The sequence below is a fragment of the Pyrenophora tritici-repentis genome, chromosome 1 (assembly GCF_003171515.1).
Source record: "Pyrenophora tritici-repentis strain M4 chromosome 1, whole genome shotgun sequence".
Classification (NCBI taxonomy): Eukaryota; Fungi; Ascomycota; class Dothideomycetes; order Pleosporales; family Pleosporaceae; genus Pyrenophora; species Pyrenophora tritici-repentis.
The window spans coordinates 6,403,340-6,424,307 of NC_089390.1; the positions used below are offsets into that span (position 1 = coordinate 6,403,340).

Sequence of the window (20,968 nt, forward strand, 5' to 3'; positions counted from 1 at the left end):
GTGTGACAGGCAACGGCCGACGACCAGGTCCTTTCAGCACGTTGTTGGGGGGACAAAGCAAGGTTGTTGCTGGGGGGCCAGCTTTCTCGCATGGAAAGGGCATGGTGAGCGGGATTTGCACATGGCATCTCTCGCCCTACACCTCATGCGGCGAGCAGAGTCAGGATAGGAGTAAAGAAATTGCGATGTTCACGTCTTCGCGACTCTTGGGGGCAGAAGCGGGTTCCCGGCTAGTAGAAGCTGCAAAGGAAATTTTTCTATTGAATTTCTGGTCACACCGAGATTTCCGTGTTAGCGCTTAGGCAAACGCTTGAAATGCCATGTTACAGGCGACTAAGCTGCATGTGAAGAGGGCAGCTGTGGTGTTCAAGCGCAGGGCAGGGCGTGGAGGCTAGGTTCGTCCGATGGTCCGTTTTTTCAAGGCCGAAAGCCGCGAGCTGCATGGACGGGGGTGGAACGGTGGTGTGTAATGGAGCAGTAAAAAGGAAATTACCCATTGGCAGTGTGGAAAGAAAGAAAAAACCCAGACGGCGTCCGTGTGGGAACCGGAGTAGAAGTCGTGCGAGAGCGAGGGGGCGCGACCCACGGCGACCGGCGAGCGGATGCTTGGAGATGCCGAGGGCGCCTATTCAGACTACAAGGGACATGAATGTGAGCGGAAGCGGATGCGGAGGATATGATAACGACACAGTCAGCGGTGGGAGGGCTCTGTTTGGGTGCGGTGTAATGGGGCGTGATTGGTAATTGGGGGTAAGAGAGTTTAGCCAAGCCAAGGCAGACGAGCAAAAAGGTGCAGGTGGTGTCGCATGTTCCGTGTACCTTGAGGCTGGGGCTAGTTCGGTGAGACTTGGTTTGTCGGCAGGACACACAGCAATGAGGCTCAGGCATCTGATGCCCGTATCGCGTACTCATCATCGGCAGGGGTGCAATACCGACGTGTCGCTGGGAGTCGCCTGACGGCGCGATGCGGCCAGCGGTATGTTGATGTCATGGCGGGCTAAAAAGCAGCTAACGCACTGCTGCTGCATCACTCTTGCACTTGGTTCGTTCATGACCGGTTTTGCAGATATGGGTCGCGTAAAAGAGAGGGTTTAGGCCTTTACGGTAGGGCCCCGGCATACCGATGGTCAAGGGTGTCGTCTTTGTGATACATGGAAGCAGAATGTCGTGCTACATATTAGAGCAGTGTTTGCTCAGCATGAGTGCAAAGTAGGTATAGTCAGTGCCAGTGCCATATCTAGTTATAGCATCGCATCCATGGATATTGGATATTTGATATTTTGGCGAGGCGGAAACATTTGATGCGTCCGGGTGGTACTGCAAACGAGATTGAGCGTAACCCGCCCCGTCATAGCCGCTCACGTCGCGGGCCTAACTAACTTGACCCCCCGGCCACGGCGCTGTGCAAGCCTCAGCCATCCGGAGCTTCCATCATGTACGGCGCTCTTTCATAATCTCTTGTCCACCGTCCTCTTCCGCTCGTCTTTTTCTCTTTTGTCCGCCTCGCCCACCGTCTGCTGGTTTCTCTGATAGACAAGACCACGTCCGCTTCCAGCTGCTTCTTGGTCGTGTGTCTATCGCCCTTGCCCCCCCCAACGCCCCTACGCCACAGACGATCCCCCCGACACGCCGCCAAAGCCTCGCCCTATCCTATTCACCATGACGAACAAGAGTTACCTCGCCTTTCTCGACAACGGCGCCGCTTCCGATATGCTCTCACGCTCAAATGTCCCGGGCCTGTCGGCCTTGCCCAGTCTTATTCCCCACCGCGTCCGCCGCAAGTGGAGGGCCACCAAGTCGCGTATACGCAGTCGCCAGACGCCAACATCATCCATTGCCTCGCTCGAGACGTCCTTTTCCCCCTCGGACACGCTGCGCTCGCTGCGCACCCATTCGTGGTCAATATACGATGCTCAGTACCTGTTTCTGGCTATTGTCGCCATCTTCTCCCTCTCCGTGAGCGAGGCGCCGGGCCCGTTTGCAAAGACGTTTATCGCGACGCTGCTTATGACTGGCCTCTGCCTGCCCATCACCCGCCAATTCTTGCTCCCATTGCTTCCCACACTTACCTGGCTATTTCTCTTCTCTAGCTGCAAGTACGTATAGTTCGGCTGTCTGCACGATTGTTTCATCTGAAAATGTTCAGACGGGCTGCGACACGGTACCACGAGCTAGTGCTAATTCCACCCTAGATACATTTCCGCAGACTACCGCCCTGCTATCTGGGTTCGCGTGCTTCCCGCCCTCGAGAACATCCTCTACGGTGCCAACCTGAGCAACATCTTGTCCGCCCATAAGCACACCGTTCTTGACATTCTTGCCTGGTTGCCTTACGGTGTCGTACATTATGTCTCGCCTGTTATCGTCAGCGCATGCATGTTCATTTGGGGTCCTCCTGGCACCCTTCCCATCTGGGCTCGTGCTTTCGGCTACATGAACATCACAGCTGTGCTGATTCAGATCGTCTTCCCATGCTCCCCGCCATGGTACGAGAACTCGTACGGATTGGCCCCCGCCAACTACAGCATTCCCGGAGATGCTGCAGGTCTCAAGGCCATTGACAAGCTCACTGGCATCGACATCTACACCTCGACCTTCCTCGCCTCGCCCATGGTCTTTGGCGCTTTCCCCTCCCTGCACTCAGGATGGGCCACTCTCGAGACGTTGTTTATGGGACACGTTTTCCCCAAGCTGTTCCCCGTCTACGTTGGCTACACCATGTGGCTGTGGTGGTCGACCATGTACTTTTCCCACCACTACGCCGTTGACCTGGTCGCTGGCAGTCTGCGTATGTCTCCATCTCCTCTTTCCACAAGTCTCAGCTAACATCCATCAGTTGCCGGTATCTGCTACTTCTTCGGCCGAGCCAAGTTTCTCCCCCGCCCGCAATCTGACAAAGAGTTCCGTTGGGACTACGACTACGTCGAGGTCGGCGACCCCATGGACGGTGCTGGCTACAACATGCTCGACATCTACGAGGAATTCCAGCCTCACTCGGATTCGGACGACTGGGCCAGTGGCTCATCGTCATCCTACTCCACTGGTGGACGAAGCCCGGTCGGCGCTCGATCGCCCACCGACGACAGCCAAAGCCTCTGGGAAGGCGACACCGTTGGGTCCGATACGGAACACACGGTCCGCAAGGATTAAGACCTACACTATCTATATCTCCGCCTCATCCATACTCATTCCTAAACTCGCACTTCACCTCTCACCCCCAGGTGACGGCCTTTACGACCCCTGCATTGGAACGGAGTTTTTGTTTGCGAAGCATTTCAGCGATCCATCAATCGGCCATGGATTTCACGGCATAGAGCCCTGGCATCGGCACAGAGTGCATCAGACGATACATGCATCGTCACCACCTTCAGGACCCACCAACCATTATATCCTCGTGGACCTCCTTCGTAGCGCTTTACCGGCGTGGTTTATTGTAACCCCCTCTCTCTTATTTTGATACCCAAGTCGATCGCTCTTACTTTGGCCCATTCTGGCAACTTGCAAAAGTACCATTTGTGTTGTATACATTCGCTTCCCGCGCTCAGCCGCCTTTTTTTTTCTTCCTCTCAAACCTGTCGCACTTGTAATAGGCGGCTGAATGCTTTCTGCATAGAGGAGACGTTTTGTTTTGGGAGTCTCATGACCTCTTGTGATATGGGTTGGGATGAAATGTGTATCACTTGCATGACTCGGGCTGATTGGGAAATGTTTATGGTGGATCAGTGGCCCCAAACTTGCTCTTCTTTTTTTTTCTCCTTGGAGGCCTGCCACCACTGGAAAGGGATATATTATTACTAGTGTAATGCTTAATGGAATGGAAATGCTTGAATGAAGTAATCTATCGAAATAGCTCTTGAACATGTTACCCGCTGTGGCTTGTGACTGCGTCCTATGCTAGCCTTTACCACTAATGCATGTCATACTGCTGCGGCTGATGTTGTTGGTGCTGACATGGCACTCAGGCGTGCTCATGCAAGTGCTTGCTTATTAGCCCGGCTTACTCAGACCGAGACTGGCCGCTTTAATCGGAATCATCCCATGGTTATCATCATCCTATTTGGCTAGTCTCAAGAGCTGAAATACGAGCCTCAATCCAGCTTAGTTCCATCATGTGCTTGTTCATCCAAACCCTTGGTCTAGCTTTCAATTGGTATACATGCTTGCTATCATACCCACACGTCCTTCTTTCAGCGCCAGCATAAACTCACCTAGAGTATACTTTTGCCTATCAGACACTACTCAAATCATCATGCCACCGCCCATGCCAATCACCAATCAAAACAAGTCCAGTAGATCCTGGTTGCTCTTCTTGCTTTGATCTCCGCCTAATTGCTGCGTCGCTGGTGGAGGTTGGTTGGTGTCCATGCTCATGCTTGCAAACCCGTTCATGATATCGTCGTTGCCCATCTGTGCGCTTGGAGCAGGGGCCGCTCCTCCTCCGTCACCGAACAGACCCATCAAATCATCCATGTTTGATTGTGCCGGCGCAGGCGCATTGACAGCCGGGGATCCAACACGTTGTGGGGTACCTGCAAGGCCCTCCAAACCGGAAGCTCCAAAGCCAGGTTGCTTTTGCATCGAAGCAGGAGCCGAGCCATCGAAGTCAATGTCCAAGAGATTCTCCATGTTTGTTGGCGCTTGTCCGCCAGCTGCTGCTGCGGCTGCAGCGATCGGGTTTTCTCGTGCCTCTTCTTGTTGCTCCTCGATCGCAGCCCGTTGCATTGCCTCTGCGCCGAATCGGCCTTGTCCGAGGAAGGCCTCTGGTGGCTTGTGGTAGACTGATGCCAGTGTTGATAGTTCTGTGAGCAGACTCTCCAACAATTGAGGGGGTAGTGAGCGTATTGTGGATGTGATTGGTGGTTTGTCGGAAAGTACAATGTCCTTGGTAATCTGTGGGTCGCTGGAAAGCAGTCGCCAGTAGACATAAGCTCGGTCTCGGATATCCGGGTTGTCATTGTCTGCAGTAGCAGCTTGCAAGACTTTGGTCACTAAGCCTTGGGCTTGATCTGGTTTCTTTAGGAAAAGCTTGACAACAGCTGTGAGGATTTGGAGTTGTGTCTATCATTAGTTAGCGCATGTTGATCAGTCTCTTGGAGTTGCATGCTTACCTGAGTGAATTCTTCGGCAAAGGTGTCCACGAAATTTGACAATATCTCGCCGGCGTTGTTGATCTTCTCTGCGTATTCTCCAACAATCCATATAAGGGATGCTCTCGCATTGGGCTCATCCAGCTCATCTATGCACTGGCACAGTGTCGGTATTATGCCTTCGTAACCGGGGTATTTTCGGAAGATGTCTTTGATGACCACGATCGCTTCCTGGACGACGTAGTTGACCTTGGTGTTGATGAGGTCAAGCAGTGTGTTGACACACTTCTCGCTCGCGCTTTCGATCTTGATCGCAACTTGTCCAATGGCTTTGACGGCACGTCGCACAAAGTCCATGTCTACCTCCATAGCGTACTCCTTCAGTTCTGCTAGTAGCTGATCTACGTTTTTGTCGTTGGCTATCCGTACCATGATCTCCAGTTTCGTCATCTTGAGATATGGTGGATCGTTGTATTTGCAGAAGAAGACGCGCATTTCTTTGCTAAGGATATCGGGTTGCTTTTGGAGGAGTAGGTCGATATTCCGTAGCGCGACATACTGTACTTCTGGTGCAGACGAAACGAGTGTAACTGTACTGGATCAGCAATAATTTGCATATTGGAAAGCAAAACACCTACCTAGCGGCGGTGCCATCTTCTTCGTGTACGACTTCATCATCTCGGGAGAGATGTTTCGCATGTGTAGAAAGACGACCTTGACGGCTGCAAGAACCACACTGGGGTTGACGTGCTGGAACTGTGGAACGACTCGTTCGCAAATGTGCTCTGCCTCTTTGATATCTACTGCCTTGTAGTCGGCCAGAGTGGTGAGCAAAGTCACCCTACCCCATTCTGTACACTCGTTCAGCGCCAAAAGCATCTTCTTGAGCTGTTGCGACGTAATGACGAGGGCCTTTGTTTCCGGGGCTGCTTCTTGAATCTCGACCAGGGCTGTGACCGAGTTTGCGACTACCATGGGATTTGGGTCGCCAACTAGTTCCTGCAACTGTTCGAGGAAGCCGTTCTCCAAGCACATGGCGGGCGCGAGATCGAAGAGTTTAGCTACGCACAAGGCCGCTGTTTTCCTGACATATGGCGACTCGTCTCTCAACGTTTTCCGCAGAGGCTCCTCCATATAGTCGGTCATCTTATCCACACGAATGCAGCCCATTGTCCGAATCGCCAATGCTCGTATAAGGGGATTTGGGTCTTCCGAGTCTTGTACAAAAGTATTTACGGCGAGGATACAGAGGTCGGGATGCGATTTTGCATAGTTCCTGGTGCATGCAATCAGTCTCTAGTCTCGAAACAGTGCGCAATATACGTACATGAGGTATAGATATACGAGCTTTTTCTGATCCAAGTCGGCGGTTGCAATGTTCTTGAGTACATCAGGAAACAGTGCCGACACATCTTTGCCCAGCGTCATGGACATGATGGTCTTCTGAATGGCTTCTTTCCTACCGCAGTCTTAGCATCTCCGAAAGTGCATCATCGCATGGTTGTGTGCGCTCACCGTTCGTAAGCATATTGAGACCTGGGAAGACGGTTAGTCGTGTACTGCTATACTGCTTCTCGGGGCCAATCATACACCAGACCTGCCCTCAATTCAAATGTCTCTCCTTTGCGCGGTGGCGCAAATGCGCCTCTTATCCTGTTGACGGCCATGGTTGTGGGAACCCCGTAGGCCGACTACTCAGCCAAACCCCTCTTACTCCGGCTTGCGAGGTGTGAGGTACGTCCTCGGTCGGTTCGGTACGATGGTATTGCAGTGTCTCGGCGATATTTAGGCAAAAATTGGGGAATTGCTGTCTTTGTAAAAAGTCAAGCGACGGCGTTCAGAGTAATACGCTGGACACGTCGATGTTCGGAGCTTCGCGACTGCCACCTTGATGATGGCGGTCCGTGCGCCGTATACATCTAGCCCAATGCTTCGCCGGTTCCACCCCTCGCCCTGGCGTTGCACATAGCTCAACATGGTGAGTTCGAGAAATGGTCATTTTGGCTTGATATGCTTACACAAAATAATAGCCGTCCAATCTACCGAATCTTCGCCGGCTGTTTGTGGAAGCGCGCAGTGAGGCAGAAGAGAGTGCCTACTCAAGGAAGGCTGTATGTTCTTACACCTAGGCGCAACCCAAGGAGAACTCCGAGTTGACAAAGCCACAGTTCTACAACCTTGCCATCTTCATATCATCCATTGCTGCCTTTAGTCTGATAGCGCAACGTATGACTTCTGCAAAGGCCATCGGTTCATGAAATAAGCCACCATGACACGAAACATCAGTTGCCAATGTGTAGTGGAACGAATGCTACCAAGCTTCTTACTTCTTGCTTCTCTTCCCAAGAGAAACCATCTCAAAAACTTTAGCACATCGCGAATCTAGACATCCGGCCCGTTGCATCCGAATATGTCACGCACTTCTATCCCACCTCGACCCCCTCTTCAGTCTTACAACACCCTTCGCTTGGAAGAATTGCGTCAACTGCTTCCTCCAATTCACCTCCCACGTCCAAATTTTCCGTTCCTCATCCCATTCGAATCTTCCCACCCCAAACCAGGAGGAGCCTTTCATGTGGTTCCGGCCAATCTTGATCCACTGCGGCGCTTCCTCTAGCCGTTCCTTTGGCAGCACACCGGTACGATAAAGCTCGTCGACACTTTTCATATCCTCTCCCTTCCTGACTGACTCTGGCGACTTCAAAACTGCATACTGTGGATTGGTAGCCAGTTTATCGAACGAGAAGACTATTTAACCCCGGGGTATGGCCTCGCCAGGCCATCTAAGCTCACCCGTTATCGGGTCGCGACGTGGAAGTGCTAGCGAGTTTGATAGTTCAGGAAGATGCATCGATACAAATATCCGCTCTACGTAGTCTTTGAACGCTCGCGAAGTTTGGCGCACACTCACCCAGAGATCATGCGTATCCGCTTGTTCCAGAATTTGCAACCACAGTTCGGTGGGAAGTGTCGGCGCTGTTGACTGCGTGGTGGTGAAGTCGTGCTTGTCATTCCGTGCGTCCATGGTGAATATGGAATTATCACCGTCGTGCTGTTGCGAGCCTTTTCATTCTCTTGTGAACTCATAGACTGTATCATGGACGACTTCAGCTTCCGATGATAGATGAGTCATCATGGGCGGCCTCGTTCATAGCGTGGTCAGATGCACAGATGCATGGACCAGCTTGACGCTATCATGATAAAGATCGAATCGTACGCCACGCCTAAGCCTTTGACTTGCACTTGCACTTGTATCAAGAACTTGCGTTGCCAAATGGTGCTACTAGCGGCTTCTGACGTGTCCTGGATGCGCTTGGTTTTCCAAGATTCTTGAGTTAAAGCGCACGGCTGGTCATCGCACTACTTACCGCACATATACCCCTTGTCATCATGCCTATGCAATTACACACACTGGTGACGACGGGCCAAGGCCGGAAAGGCAGGATTTCCGTATCTTGCGTCTTACCGACAACGGCACCCGATACCAGGCTGTTACATATGGGTGCCTGATCGTCACATGGGTTCCTGAGACATCTGTGTTTCGGTGCCTTCAATGCATCAATGCGTGACGGCGCCCAAGGCTGAGCGAGGAACAACAATCACGGCAACAGCTCTGAGCGAAAAAGGTATTTGGAAATTCATTGCGTGGCACAAAATGATGCGGTTCATAAACATAATAATTTTACAATGTGTGAATTGTACCTGAGCACTTTGAGAAGAAAAAAAGAAATAGCGCCCTCAGAAACCAGTCCAGTGAAGCGCTCCGCTTCAACCCTCCGTAGAGTGACCCTCCATTCCCTTCTAGGGACAGAAGAACGTTCTATGCTACCCACAAGGCCATGTTGTCATCAAAGAGGAAAGTACCATTACAGCATGCATCACCTCGAAACCTCAAGCCAACCCATATATCCTCCATGCGTCATTGAAAAGTTTAAGCAACAAACTCACGCTCGGCGAAGCTGCGGCGTCCAAAGCGTCCACGGCGTCCACCGAAGCCGGGCGAGCGTCCCTTCTGCCTCTGACCTTGGGGCCTTCCGCCGGGTGCGCCCTTCTGGCCGCCGTTGTTCTGACCGTTGTTCTGTCCGTTGTTCTGTCCGTTGTTTTGACCGTTGTTCTGACCATTGTTTTGACCGTTGTTCTGACCATTGTTCTGACCGTTGTTGGCGTTACCAACAGTGAATCGGATACAGTCATCCTGGGGACCACGCTGAGCAACGGGCATGATTACGTTTTGATGGTTGGAAGCAGAAGTGATAGTGCAGGCACGGTAGACACCTGCAGGGAGACCGGCAGCGAGATCGGCAGAGAGAACGCCATTCTGACCAGCATCGTTGATACCCTTGAAGAAAGCAAAAGTCTGGGCATCAAGGGGGTTTTGCGGGTTTTCATTGCCACCCATGTCCTGAACGGTGATATGGGTGTGACCGACGACATTGCCGCCCGACAGAGCCTGGGGAGCGGCGTAGTAAGTGTTGTCGGGGTTGGTGAAGGACCCAGCCACCAAGTTGTTGATCTTGACAGAGAAGGTAATGGCTGAGTTTTCACCGACGGTGTCACCGTTCTTGGGGTTGGTGAAAATGGTAGACACCATGTTGCCGACAGCAGGAATATCTCCCATGACTGTGAATTGATTAGCAAATGATCTCGATAGCAATATTGAGGCTAAAATTACCAATGGAGTTACAAGAACCCGCCCTGACTTGAAGACCGTTGGTCAGTGTCTTGCCCGTGCAGAAGTTGATGAAGTTGGCAGGGTCCCTGATCAAGTAGTTAGTGATAGTACTAGACGTAAAGACATGTTGGTAACTTACGTAGCGGAAGCAGCCTGGCCTGCTTCTGCGTTGTCTCCGAGACCGTCAGAGTTGCTGTTCGCCTGGACATTGTTGGGGTTGAGGCACAGAGCGTTGTTCTGTCCGTTGTTCTGGCCGTTGTTTTGACCATTGTTCTGACCGTTGTTTTGTCCATTGTTCTGTCCGTTGTTCTGACCGTTGTTCTGGCCGTTGTTCTGGCCGTTGTTCTGGCCGTTGTTTTGACCATTGTTCTGTCCGTTGACCTGGGCATTGGCGATACCGGCTGCAAGCAGCATAGGGAGGATAGTTGAGAAGCGCATGTTGAAGTCTTAGAATAGATAGTTATGGGGTTGTAAAAAAGAGTGACTTCCGGCTGGCGGTGGATTACAAAAAAAAGGTCAGATACGTTCAACGTAATCTGAATGAAGAATTAGAGGAAAGAGAAAGGAATGTAACCCAAAACTGGAGACCCGGTGTGTGATGGAACAAGCGACTGATGATAGTGAGAAAAAAACTATCTGGAGGAAATACATTGCCTTAAGTCCTTGGCGATTGGAGAGGCAAAATCTCTACTTGGCAACGCGGCCGGTGGTTCCTTGGGCATGAAACCGGCGATGAAGGCAGAGACGTCTCAAGCCTGCCAGTACCGGCATGGCTGGTAGTACGCACGGAGCGCGCGCATCAATTGGCGCTCAACTATTGACTGAGGCTCTCATGGAATACTCTTGGGAATGCCAGTATGTGAAGCATTGAGAAGGAGATCCAAGAAACAGTTGGTGTGTGAGGTCTGGGGTTGTAAAGCAAAGAGTGCCGCGAAAACCGTTCGTGCTAGCCGCAACCGGACACGCCATAGTCCAATGCAGTTAGCGGCCGCCTCGTGGCTGTCACTTTCGGGGATCGTCCTAAATTTTGAGGATTGGTTACTCAAACCCTCATGATGCCTTACTATGCGCCATGCAGCGACCGAATGCACGGCAGGAATGTGCGATTTGACCCGATCTACCCGGTCACCAACACACCCTACCAGCGGGGAAATTGGGAAACTATAGGTGGCCCACTCTGTGACCCACGCCCCCCCCTCAAGAGCCTCACTGAATCGACTTTGGAAAGCCCTCTCTGGGCACCCAAATCGGCTAGTTCATGCTGTCATTGTCTCGACCTGACGGGTGTCACAGATGACAAGCACGGAAGGGCCGTTAACCACCAAACTTGCGTGCTGCCTTACACTGGTGCGTCGCTCTATGTGGCCCGAGATACGCTTGTCACGCAGACAATCGCATGACGGCACTCTTCACTCCGGATCCCCACCGATCTACGGTATGGGATACCTGGGACTGAGGTCTTGGAAATGCTTGTGTCTGCCCACGTGCCATCTTGGACACTCCTTCACGACACCTTGCGGGTTCCGTAGTGGATGCCTGCGAATCTGCCGCCACTACACAGTTGACCCCATCTAGGGCGCCCGCGAAACGGCCGTGTATCCGTATGGTATCTCTTGCCTCGTCGGCCGAGTGCATATGCCCCTTTCACTACACGTTGTAAGAACGTGCCCTCGGTAATAGCAGCCTGAGACACCTCACGTCAAACCCCGCTACTCGTTCGGCACGCCGGCATCCCAGATGATTACATGATTACTGAATCAGAATTTCCCCATACGGCTCGGTACAACGACTTGCCTGAGGCAAGGTGCGTCGTCAGGCGCAGTGATCTACATCTGTAACCAACATCCGCGGAAACTTCTCGAGTTCCACTTCCCAGACAGTAATCAGAGAGGCTGGCCGGCAGGAGTAAGTATAGTACAATATGATTTCGAATTGTGACTGTGATATGAAATGTAGACACGCGTTCGCTCGGATCGACCCACATCCATCAGTTTCAAATTTAGATGGTCAGTCGCCCTTCCATCACCTCCACGGCACCGCCTTTGAGATAAAGCTTAGAGATGTTCCGATCCTGTGTTAAGTCGATCTCGATTAAGATTTCGCTCCGTCGTCCCATTTCCACACCTTGTGTTATCTCGTATCTCAACGTCTCACTGCTCCCACCTTCTGTTAACGAGAGATAAGCTGCCAGGTCGCTAGCGGCGCTTCCGGTCGCTGGATCTTCCAAAGCCCCCTCGATCATTCTTGTCCTCAGTCTTATTGTTCCGTCCTCGCCCTTCCCCGTTCGCACGAAAAAGTACGTTCCGGTCAACACGTCGCACCAATCCGGATTCAAGCCGTCGACTACCAGAGCTTGTCCAGCCAGCGATACCATGCTCAGCGCCTCTTCATTTTCTAGTTCGACTAGAACAAAGGTCATGCCTTTGACAATCGAGACAACTGGAAAGTCGTTGTGAGCCTGGGTCTTGCCTTGTTGGTAAGCTTCTGCCAGTTGAGGCTGCCACGCCAAAATCTCATTCTTGCTGCATCTCTTCTTGTGAACATGGCTATAGTCGTCAGCTTGATTAGGTTGTTGAATTCAACGTTGCTAATACAGACAGCAGATCGTAGTCATCAGTCTGACGCAATCTTCCACCAGTAAACCACAATTACACGAACGGAATTCGAATAGATCAACATACACGTCATGGGGTATCGCTGCCTTTACCGTCATCTTCGCCACGTCTTTGCGTTGGCGTAACAAGTCAGCACAGGTCCCGTCTTCGATCATAGTTGGCAGTCACGAACCGTATTCCAGATCTACCTTCCCAGCTTTTAAGTTGAACTGTGCATTCATCGTGCCACTTTCAATACCGCGCTCCCGAGCAGTTCTTCCGAGAACATAACATGCTGTGCCTACTGTCGGATGACCCGCGAAGGGAAGTTCTTTGGTCGTCATGAAGATATCGACTGTCCATTCATCGTCTTCGGTGGCTGTAGTTTTCTCGTGTAAGAATGTTGTCTCTGAGAGGTTGAATTCTCTTGCGACTGTCTGCTTTTGATCCTGGCTGAGAATGTGGCCATTCGGGATTCGCACAATAGCCAGTGGATTTCCTTCATACGGCTTGGCCGTGAACACGTCCAGGGTCACAAACTCCAGCTTGGAAGATGATGTCATGGCTAAGGGATTGTAGTAGAATCGCTCTTGGGTGACTTACCGGGCAAGCATAGCTTGTCCGACATTATTTGGTTTGTAGACGCATGACCCTGATGACTCATCAAAGATGGCATAGTTATCCGACGCTGGAGGTTGTTGCTACCCCGCCATGACAGATAGTACATGAAATTTAGACTCGTGTTCTCGCTTCAAGGCCTTGCACCTTGCAGCTAGATTGACACTCGCGTTACTGTATCAGCTCGCCTTTCAGTAGGGCTGAAGGTAAGGGTTGGTAGGAGTTTCGAGCCATGCGCTGGGTTTGCATGTTTAATAACATGGAAGTCGGGCAACCCCAGAAACCACGGGTGATAGGAGCAAGGCCGCAAACGAAACTTTGTCTCAACTATCCCACACCGGCCTTGTCGTGTTTCGCAACAAATTTCATGCCCAGATTTCTCATCAGATTCTGTTCAGCTCGTGGTCGGCATTCGCGAGACGCCAAGAGCTATTAGCTCGACAAGACGTGTCGTTGGACATCGGCTTGACCGAGTACATACACGCGGCTTGGCTTCAAGGTCAGCAATGACGCTATCCCTCGTATAATGGCTGTATTGTCATGTAGTCTTCAGGAGACGTGTGTAGACCAAGGATTATCGTAGCAACAAGGCTGACCCACGGCTGCTAATGCCCGAACAGGACAGACTCGCCAGAAAATCAGGTCCAGCGGCTGTAAGCTGGCAGTTCTCCCACTGCGGAGAAGGCCAGATCAAATGGAAAGCTTGGCACACAATGGCTACGTAATCACGACAAATGTCTGCAACCTAAAGTTAGTACGATTGTGAGGGGCATTTGTCCAGCCCTTGCGAAAGCGAAAGCGACTAAGACAGCTCGATGCTATCGCGCGGTGTCATGAGTTTGGCGAGCGACCAAGGCAATATGTACCTCTGTTCGCATGAGGGCAGGGTCAGCTCGGGTGGCGCAACGTTTCCTACAATGCGCATGATTCCCGTTGCAAGGATCATGTTGCCCCCCAAGGAGTAGGCTTTTGGGCTGCGACGAGTCAGAACAGTCCAGCCGGGACGTTTGGGTGTGGAGACGACGAGCATGTTAGCCGGTCTGGCTGCCAGGTCCAAGCAGATCGCCACGGAGATTATTCTAACGGGCTCTATTGAATCATATGCGCACACAGCGTTTCTTAGGTGGGCTTCTGCGTGTGTGATATTGAATGGTCTTACATGCACTGGTGCCCGTCGCCGGCAGGCGGCCTTGCTATTGACAAAGGCTTTCTCCGAGGCGCAGGTACAACGCAGGTACAGGTCGGCCATGCGACGGCGACGAGCTTAGGCGAGATGGGATGGAGAGGCTCCGGCCAGTACTTGCTGGACCCAAAGACTCGTTTATCTGATGATTCGCAACAGGATCGCACACTTGGATCGATGAAATGAGACAATCTCGGGTGCGTGATTTTCAGGCCAAGAGAAGGATGTGCTAAGCAAACTACAAGACCGATCGTCTGCGTAGTCTCTGTCAAGTGGTTTCCGTCATGCGCTCCATGATGCAGCAACAAGTGTACTTATTTGCCGTGCAGCGTGGAAGAGTTTGGGCCGAGCCTTAGCAAAGTCAATGAATCCTATCGGACTCGGTCCGACGATGCGCCCATCGCCGCCGACGGGTCTTAACGGTGAAATGCAGCAGTAGTCAGTGGTCAACATGCCAGGGGCGTGGCGCGGTTTCCTCATGCTTTTTCTCGTGTAGAGTGAGATTGACAGCCGTGTCGTAAGCGGCAGGCGCAGGACATGCGTCTCGCAGCGCGCCTGGACGAGGGCAGCGTGCTGGCAGTGATGGGTTTCGCACGACTGCAGCTCGTCGTGTGCAGAAAGTCTAGGCTGCGAGAGCCAACTCTGTGAGGTTTCATGATCAACGGCGGGCCTCGACGTGATTCGCTAGTGATTTCTACACGTACGTCGTCGACGTGCTGAATACGGAGAGAATTTGGGGGTAGAGTTGGCCAGTGGCAGCAATGTTTGCAAGCCAATAGAGTTTTTGCAGCGTCATCAAGGATCAGCATCGAGGCAGCCCCTTATTTCTGAAGGTGACGGGCGTGGTGTTCAGGGAGTACAGGCTCACCCTGGCGTGTTCGCAGGTGCAGCTATCGCAGAGGTCCTATTGGCAGTGCGGAAGAACGGGCCCAGCATTGCTGCAGTTGAGTATCCATGTGGAGTTCGCAGCTAGGTGGGACACTTTGGGAGGGGGGTAAGGGGGGGCGTCGACTGGGCCAAACAATAACTTACCTACATCGAGGCACGACTCACGACTCAGTGAAGGAGGCTCCCGGAACGACGACGGGCTTCCGCAGCCTCTAGCTCGTGCCACATGCGCCGCTGGCCCTCCCCCCCCCCATGTTTGGCCGTGAGGGTGTCGCTTGGGCCGCAGTGAAGGGTGACGTCTCAGGGTCCGGCAGCCATGGCTGCTCGTCGGCACCGTGAGGCGTGAACAGGGCGAAGTGTGTAATCCAGCTACGAATTGCGTCTTACCTACGTAGTTGCAGTGAGCAGCATCATGTACGTGCAACATTGGTCCAGGGCAGAGGAGGGTACAGTGCAGGGAGAGGCCTTGTGGGAAGACCGGGGCGGGGTCGGCGTGGAGCTGGACGCAAGAGGCAGTGTGGGCATCAGTCGACGAACTCGAGCGCAAGTGCAAGCGTGCAAGTGTCTGCGACCTCTCGCGCCCTCTCGCGCGCTCCTTGCCAGGCCGCAGAAAGTCGACGCCCGCCTAGGCTGGCTTGGTCACTGGCGCTCGGGGAAGATGGAAACCCCTGTCACTGACGCCACTTATGCAAGTGCGTAGCCGGCCATCACGGGCCTGGTGCAGGGATGCTGAGAAGAAGCGTTAGCTAGAGGAAACGCAAAACCCTTTCTGTATACCTACCCGTTGTCTGCCCGTTCCAGCCCGCGGCTCCTTCACAATTCCCCAGTCGATAACCAGCTACTCGACACTGCACGGTCGCGTTTGTCCTTCATTTGTTTTGCCCACCCCCCACCACCCGGACTACACTGCACTACTACATACACCTGCCCACTGCCCTCAGCCACCTCGACACTTTCGCTCGCCCGCCAGCTCCTCTACCTGACCTGCTTTCATCTTCTACAACGCTTGGACCCAGCCCGCATTCGACTTTGACGCCCGTATCAACCGCTAAGCCTTCGACCACCTCGCGCGGGAGTCGATTGGCTCATCGAGACGTGTCCATCATCTCGTCGACCCGCGACGCCATCCCCCCACAGCAGCCACCATCATGACCCCCTCAAATCATTCTCGCAGCTCGTCGGATGAGTCGACCAGCTCGTCCATGGCCTACATCCTCGAGCACGTGCTGCAGTATCCCGGCAGCTACGACATCCCGCTCAAGACCATGTACGAGCTCAACCGTGTCGACCGCGCCCAGCCCTTCCCCAAAGGCCTCAGCAAGTCGCCTAGCGGCTCGCCCATTACCGGATCATTCGCATGGAGCAGCACCGAAGCCGCCACCATGAGCTTCACATCGTCTCTCATGAACCAATTAAAGGCGCTGCCCACGCGAACTAGCGCGCTCCCACCCGCCTTCATCGTCAACTTTGTCACCCGCACCTTCATGCCCGAGCCCGCCGACGTCGACTGGAGCCAAGCCCTCACCGCACTAGACTATCTCAAGGATCTGGAGACGCGGAGGCGTCGGGAGATGGCTACAGCATTTGAGGCGCTCGACGTGCACAGGGACACCTGGGATGCTGACATGGCCTGTGTGGCGGAAAAGGCACCCGGCATCGCTCTTTGGATCAACAACCTTGAGGGCAAGAACCGAAAAGCTGAATCGTATTACGCGCAGATTTGGGTGGGGCTTCGCCGTTGGGTAAGCTCTCTCTTCTCCACTATTAACGGTCGACATGGACTAACAGCACTCGACAGATCATGATCAACCACCTCTCAGACGACGAGTTCAACAAGCTCAACTGCATCAGCTACCTCAACACTCTGTTTCCCCCCGTCCATGGCCAAACTCAGCTTCCCTCGCAGTACTTGAACCATGAAGCTCTGAAGGAAGAACGTCAGATCTTCTTTGACATGATCAGCCAAGTGCAGAAGAAGGGGCCAGATGTCCTACTACCCTTGATCAACCGGGACAAGCGCCCAGAGGATCGGACCGGATGGCCATCTGTCCAGCGTATCGTCGACAAGTATCTCCGCGTTGCACAGAACATGATTCAAGACTGCATGTCGACCCACGGACCGGAGTCATTCGACCGCTACATGAACGGCCTAGGAAAAGACAAGAAGCACGACTCTGGTGTCAGTTTTGGCTCCGAACGTAGGCCCAGCCTAGTCGCCAGTGTCCATGAGAAGCAAGCACCTGAGCCCATGCAGCACTACGCACCATCGACCAAGGGCCTCAGCAAGCTGGAGAGGATCACCCGCGAGTTCAAGCGCATGCGGGTCAAGCCCCGACCAGAAGTTGAAGAGATTACGCAATTCAACCCTCACCCAAGCGAGCCGGCGGGAAAGAAATCGCTTAAGAAGGCCCGATCATTAGCCAGTATCAAGTTTGGCAACGGCAGCTCAGCATCCCTCGCCAGCCGGAAGGCCAGCGACGCGGCCTTTGACGCCGACCAGATGAAGAAGCATCGCCTGATGTACGAGTCTTCACACAGCCGCAACACCAGCGCCCAAACATGAGTAGCCCATGAGCTCTCGATGACTGTTCCACCACATCCCGACAAGTTGCGCCTTTTACCCACGTCCACCAAGCATATCACATGCATGGTGCATCTCCGATGCTGACCCGGAAGGAAAGTCCAGAAGCGGGTTTCGGGCCGATGCGGCACGTGATACGCAATCGACGAGGACCAGGCATGCAGCGAAACCTTGCACGCCTAACATTGTCTCTGATTCATTGAAATACCCATCTTTTTTTTTCTCTTCCAGGCTACGAGGACAGGCCGACTTTCTAGCCGCCGCTGTCATTGTATAGCTTCTCCACTTTAGCGGGCGTTATTCGAAGTAATTACCTTCTAGGTCAAAATTCTCCATTTTTTCACGCTGTTTATGTGGTTCATGACAAGCAAAGCATGGTGTTCAGGAACAGGAGCATGGGCCATGGCGTAGTATACGACTATTTTGGGAGGCATATTCCTTTTCTTTTTCTTTTTCTTTGTTTTCGTATTCTGTACATATTCGTGGGCACGGGCAGCCTGGCTTGGTTCGGGATACGCTTCTACGTCGGAAGTTTTGGCCGTTCTTCGACGAGTAATGGATAATCAAAATCAATATCACAATCACACATGCGTTTCAGTATCTTGCAGAGTTGCGTAGACTGGTATTGGCGGCGTCGCCACAGTGGTGATCACCCGCAAAGCGGGTGGCAAGCAGTACCGAGTGCTTTGACATCCAATCGAGGGTGCATTTTGCGCAAACGACAGCTCTCTTCACATCGATGTTGCAGTGCTTTATCGATGCGAAAGTTTGTTTTCTTTGAGAGTCGAGTGAGAATGAATCAGCAACCCTGGCAGACGCAAACTTTGTTTTTAATCACTTTGTCAACCGAACGCGCTCCTGTTACCACATGCATCTGCACCACGACACGAGGGTAAGTCGACCCCCGCTACACCTTGCCGTTTGGGGCGTCACCGTCTGCTGCCCGTTGCAACGTCAATGGACAATGAATCAGTCACCAGCCTGCACGTAGGCGAGCACGTAGGCGAGCACGCGCAAACTGCAGCTCTCTGTCGGATCACACCTGCAGCGACGCCCGAGACTAACCTCGAAGCAATACCTGCTGCATCTTCACCAAGCGTGCGAGTGCAAGATGGATTGTAGCAAACCGAACCCCAAGGAAGCTCCACGCGATGCGCGCGTTACTGGAAGCCGATCACCCACACCACCCCCGTCCGAAGTACCCCCATCTTCGACATGTGAGCCCAAGTTCGCCAACCCCCGTCAGACGGCCCCATCTGCCGCGGCACCGCCCAGACGTACCTTCTTCGACCCTTGGAACAGCTCTGGTACAGGCCATCAACGCGCGGAAAATCGCCTTTCTGGCTCTACCGAGTGGCGCACCTCGCGCAATCTCAAGCTTGTAGAGCAATTCAGGGCCGGTATAGACGGGGGTAAGAGGGTGGCCGACACCGTGGGCGCAGGGAGTGACGACTCTGCCAAGCATGGCCGCAACGTCAATGGTACTTGGGCGAAGGATGCAAAGAGCCTCAGGACAGGGGGCCAACAGAGCCTTGCAGAAGCATGGGCTTCCAACAACAAGGCGAGCTGGAACCTGCCACAGGATAGTCACGTCGAGACTACTGAAATGCAACATGAGCAACCATTATCAAACGACGACCATACTGACGAGCAAGGTATATCTGCAACCTCACTGCACAGACGCAACAACAATAATAACAGTGCACAGCAGGATCTCAAGTTAGTATCTCAGTAGCCGCATCAGGAATCGTGGAGAAGCAGATATTTACAGGCCTCTGCTTCTATATCAACGGCTCGACGGCGCCCCTAGTCTCGGATCACAAACTCAAGCAACTGTTAGCAGCACACGGTGCCAGACACTCTATCGCTTTGGGACGACGAACCGTGACGCATGTCATACTCGGGACGGTAACCGGAAACGGCGGTGCAGATGGTGGTTTGGCTGCCACTAAAATGCAAAAGGAGATTGCTAGGTCAGGTGGCAAGGCTGTCAAGTTCATCAACGCAGAATGGTAAGTTTTGCGTGCCTTTAGTGTTTCGTATTGGTAACTACTTGGACTTGCAGCCAGCCCATGTCGGAATCTATGCACAACACCGGCCGTGACGTTGTTACTGACATATGCAGGGTCCTGGACAGTATCAAGGCAGGACGACGCCTCACTGAATCGCGGTACTCGCCACTGAGGCTCACACCGAAAGGCCAAAACAGCATTGCAGGCATGATGCGCGGTGGTGTTCCTTCTAACAAAGAGCAAGGATAAAGCAAGGTTCCATTCGCAATACCTTCTAACATCCTACGACATCACCACCAGCTGAAACCCCACGCCACCGACGTCGGCGGGGACAGCAACACGCCTAAGACGAAAGCGAAGAAGATGAGCTGTTCCTGAAGTTTTAAAAAACGTACGTTGTCCAAATCCCCAGCCCTTGGCAGAATATCGACCGAGATGTGCAGCATCACGAAACTAGGTCTATCCCTCTACTGCAGATGAAACCATGGTTCAGCGGGCTCAGCGCGCGGGGAAGGGATCAGGAATAAAGGGTTCATAGTTTGCGACGGGCCCCCAAACCTGATCAGCGAGCTCACGTCTGGACCCTGATGCGACTACGCAAACTTTAAATGGCGCGACTGCGGATACTAATCAATCCGCCTCCCTCACGCCATAACCTATCTCCATCTCCCGTGTTGCTTAGTAGATGATGTAGTATCAACCATTGTTTAAGTACCAAGCCATAAATGTTTGCATCCTTTTCCCTCTCTGTCTCGTAGTGTGTTCCTGGATTGTCCCAGCAATAACCAACAAAACAGCCGATAAATCCCCCGCAGAGAGCAACGTCGACGGTGCTAGCATGCCATGTTTCTTCTAGCGTTTGCGCTTGTGTGAGGAACTTGCAGAAAGTATGGGACGCCATGACCAGCATTTCTCTTACACGCAAGCTGAGGGAGAAGCGGAACCAGGTAAACAAGACAGACTACTTGGATTAAATCCCCAGCCTAACAGCGTAAAAATGCGCCCATCGGCCAAAAAGGGCATCTGTTTCCCTTGCCTGTTGTGCCTCAAGTTTGGTTCGCACGAGGCCGAGGCGCCCACGTGAGCGTGTGTGGAGGAGGTACAGTAGGGCATATGTACATGCCAGGCACCACCTACAGTACCTACCTAAATAGGTAGTAGGAAAGTGAAAGATGGGAACCGCTAAAGTTCCACACGTGCTAGCTTGTTTTCCGTGCGCGGGGACTTCCGCATTCCATGGTCTTTGCACAAATGGCGCAATCCGTTCTCAAGGGATCCCTTTTTGAACTTTGTGATGCTGCTTACATGACCTTGGTAATCACTTCCCCCGCGG

The 20,968-nt window shown here is 52.9% G+C and overlaps 9 protein-coding genes across 9 annotated transcripts; 4 read left to right on the forward strand and 5 right to left on the reverse strand.

Annotated features, from left to right (window-relative positions):
- Window positions 1–1,659: 1,659 nt before the first annotated feature.
- On the forward strand, window positions 1,660–3,150 carry PtrM4_025100 (PgpB, Membrane-associated phospholipid phosphatase; the record flags this gene model as incomplete). Its single annotated transcript, XM_001932268.1, has 3 exons — window positions 1,660–2,096; window positions 2,193–2,788; window positions 2,837–3,150. 3 exons carry the CDS (start codon window positions 1,660–1,662, stop codon window positions 3,148–3,150), a joined length of 1,347 nt encoding a protein of 448 aa, XP_001932303.1.
- A 1,125-nt stretch (window positions 3,151–4,275) lies between these two features.
- On the reverse strand, window positions 4,276–6,754 carry PtrM4_025110 (clathrin binding protein; the record flags this gene model as incomplete). The annotated part of the gene is made up of 6 exons (XM_001932269.2): window positions 4,276–5,058; window positions 5,109–5,677; window positions 5,726–6,363; window positions 6,415–6,546; window positions 6,603–6,623; window positions 6,678–6,754. 6 exons carry the CDS (start codon window positions 6,752–6,754, stop codon window positions 4,276–4,278), a joined length of 2,220 nt encoding a protein of 739 aa, XP_001932304.2.
- A 308-nt stretch (window positions 6,755–7,062) lies between these two features.
- Window positions 7,063–7,345, forward strand: PtrM4_025120 (uncharacterized protein; the record flags this gene model as incomplete). The annotated part of the gene is made up of 3 exons (XM_066103644.1): window positions 7,063–7,065; window positions 7,118–7,198; window positions 7,256–7,345. The coding sequence occupies 3 exons, from the start codon at window positions 7,063–7,065 to the stop codon at window positions 7,343–7,345; spliced, it is 174 nt and encodes a 57-aa protein (XP_065965846.1).
- A 494-nt stretch (window positions 7,346–7,839) lies between these two features.
- On the reverse strand, window positions 7,840–8,112 carry PtrM4_025130 (F-box multi-domain protein; the record flags this gene model as incomplete). The annotated part of the gene is made up of 1 exon (XM_066103645.1): window positions 7,840–8,112. One exon carries the CDS (start codon window positions 8,110–8,112, stop codon window positions 7,840–7,842), a length of 273 nt encoding a protein of 90 aa, XP_065965847.1.
- A 906-nt stretch (window positions 8,113–9,018) lies between these two features.
- PtrM4_025140 (Gag-spuma domain containing protein) lies at window positions 9,019–10,197 on the reverse strand (the record flags this gene model as incomplete). Its single annotated transcript, XM_001932271.2, has 3 exons — window positions 9,019–9,707; window positions 9,760–9,845; window positions 9,899–10,197. 3 exons carry the CDS (start codon window positions 10,195–10,197, stop codon window positions 9,019–9,021), a joined length of 1,074 nt encoding a protein of 357 aa, XP_001932306.2.
- Window positions 10,198–11,758: 1,561 nt separating this feature from the next.
- PtrM4_025150 (epimerase, PhzC-PhzF protein) lies at window positions 11,759–12,981 on the reverse strand (the record flags this gene model as incomplete). Its single annotated transcript, XM_066103646.1, has 4 exons — window positions 11,759–12,305; window positions 12,441–12,483; window positions 12,547–12,918; window positions 12,957–12,981. The coding sequence occupies 4 exons, from the start codon at window positions 12,979–12,981 to the stop codon at window positions 11,759–11,761; spliced, it is 987 nt and encodes a 328-aa protein (XP_065965848.1).
- A 792-nt stretch (window positions 12,982–13,773) lies between these two features.
- On the reverse strand, window positions 13,774–14,001 carry PtrM4_025160 (uncharacterized protein; the record flags this gene model as incomplete). The annotated part of the gene is made up of 1 exon (XM_001932273.2): window positions 13,774–14,001. The coding sequence occupies one exon, from the start codon at window positions 13,999–14,001 to the stop codon at window positions 13,774–13,776; it is 228 nt and encodes a 75-aa protein (XP_001932308.2).
- Window positions 14,002–16,190: 2,189 nt separating this feature from the next.
- On the forward strand, window positions 16,191–17,605 carry PtrM4_025170 (Tymo-45kd-70kd domain containing protein; the record flags this gene model as incomplete). The annotated part of the gene is made up of 2 exons (XM_001932274.1): window positions 16,191–16,784; window positions 16,841–17,605. The coding sequence occupies 2 exons, from the start codon at window positions 16,191–16,193 to the stop codon at window positions 17,603–17,605; spliced, it is 1,359 nt and encodes a 452-aa protein (XP_001932309.1).
- A 1,129-nt stretch (window positions 17,606–18,734) lies between these two features.
- On the forward strand, window positions 18,735–19,884 carry PtrM4_025180 (uncharacterized protein; the record flags this gene model as incomplete). The annotated part of the gene is made up of 3 exons (XM_066103647.1): window positions 18,735–19,278; window positions 19,332–19,635; window positions 19,749–19,884. The coding sequence occupies 3 exons, from the start codon at window positions 18,735–18,737 to the stop codon at window positions 19,882–19,884; spliced, it is 984 nt and encodes a 327-aa protein (XP_065965849.1).
- Between the last annotated feature and the right edge of the window lie 1,084 nt (window positions 19,885–20,968).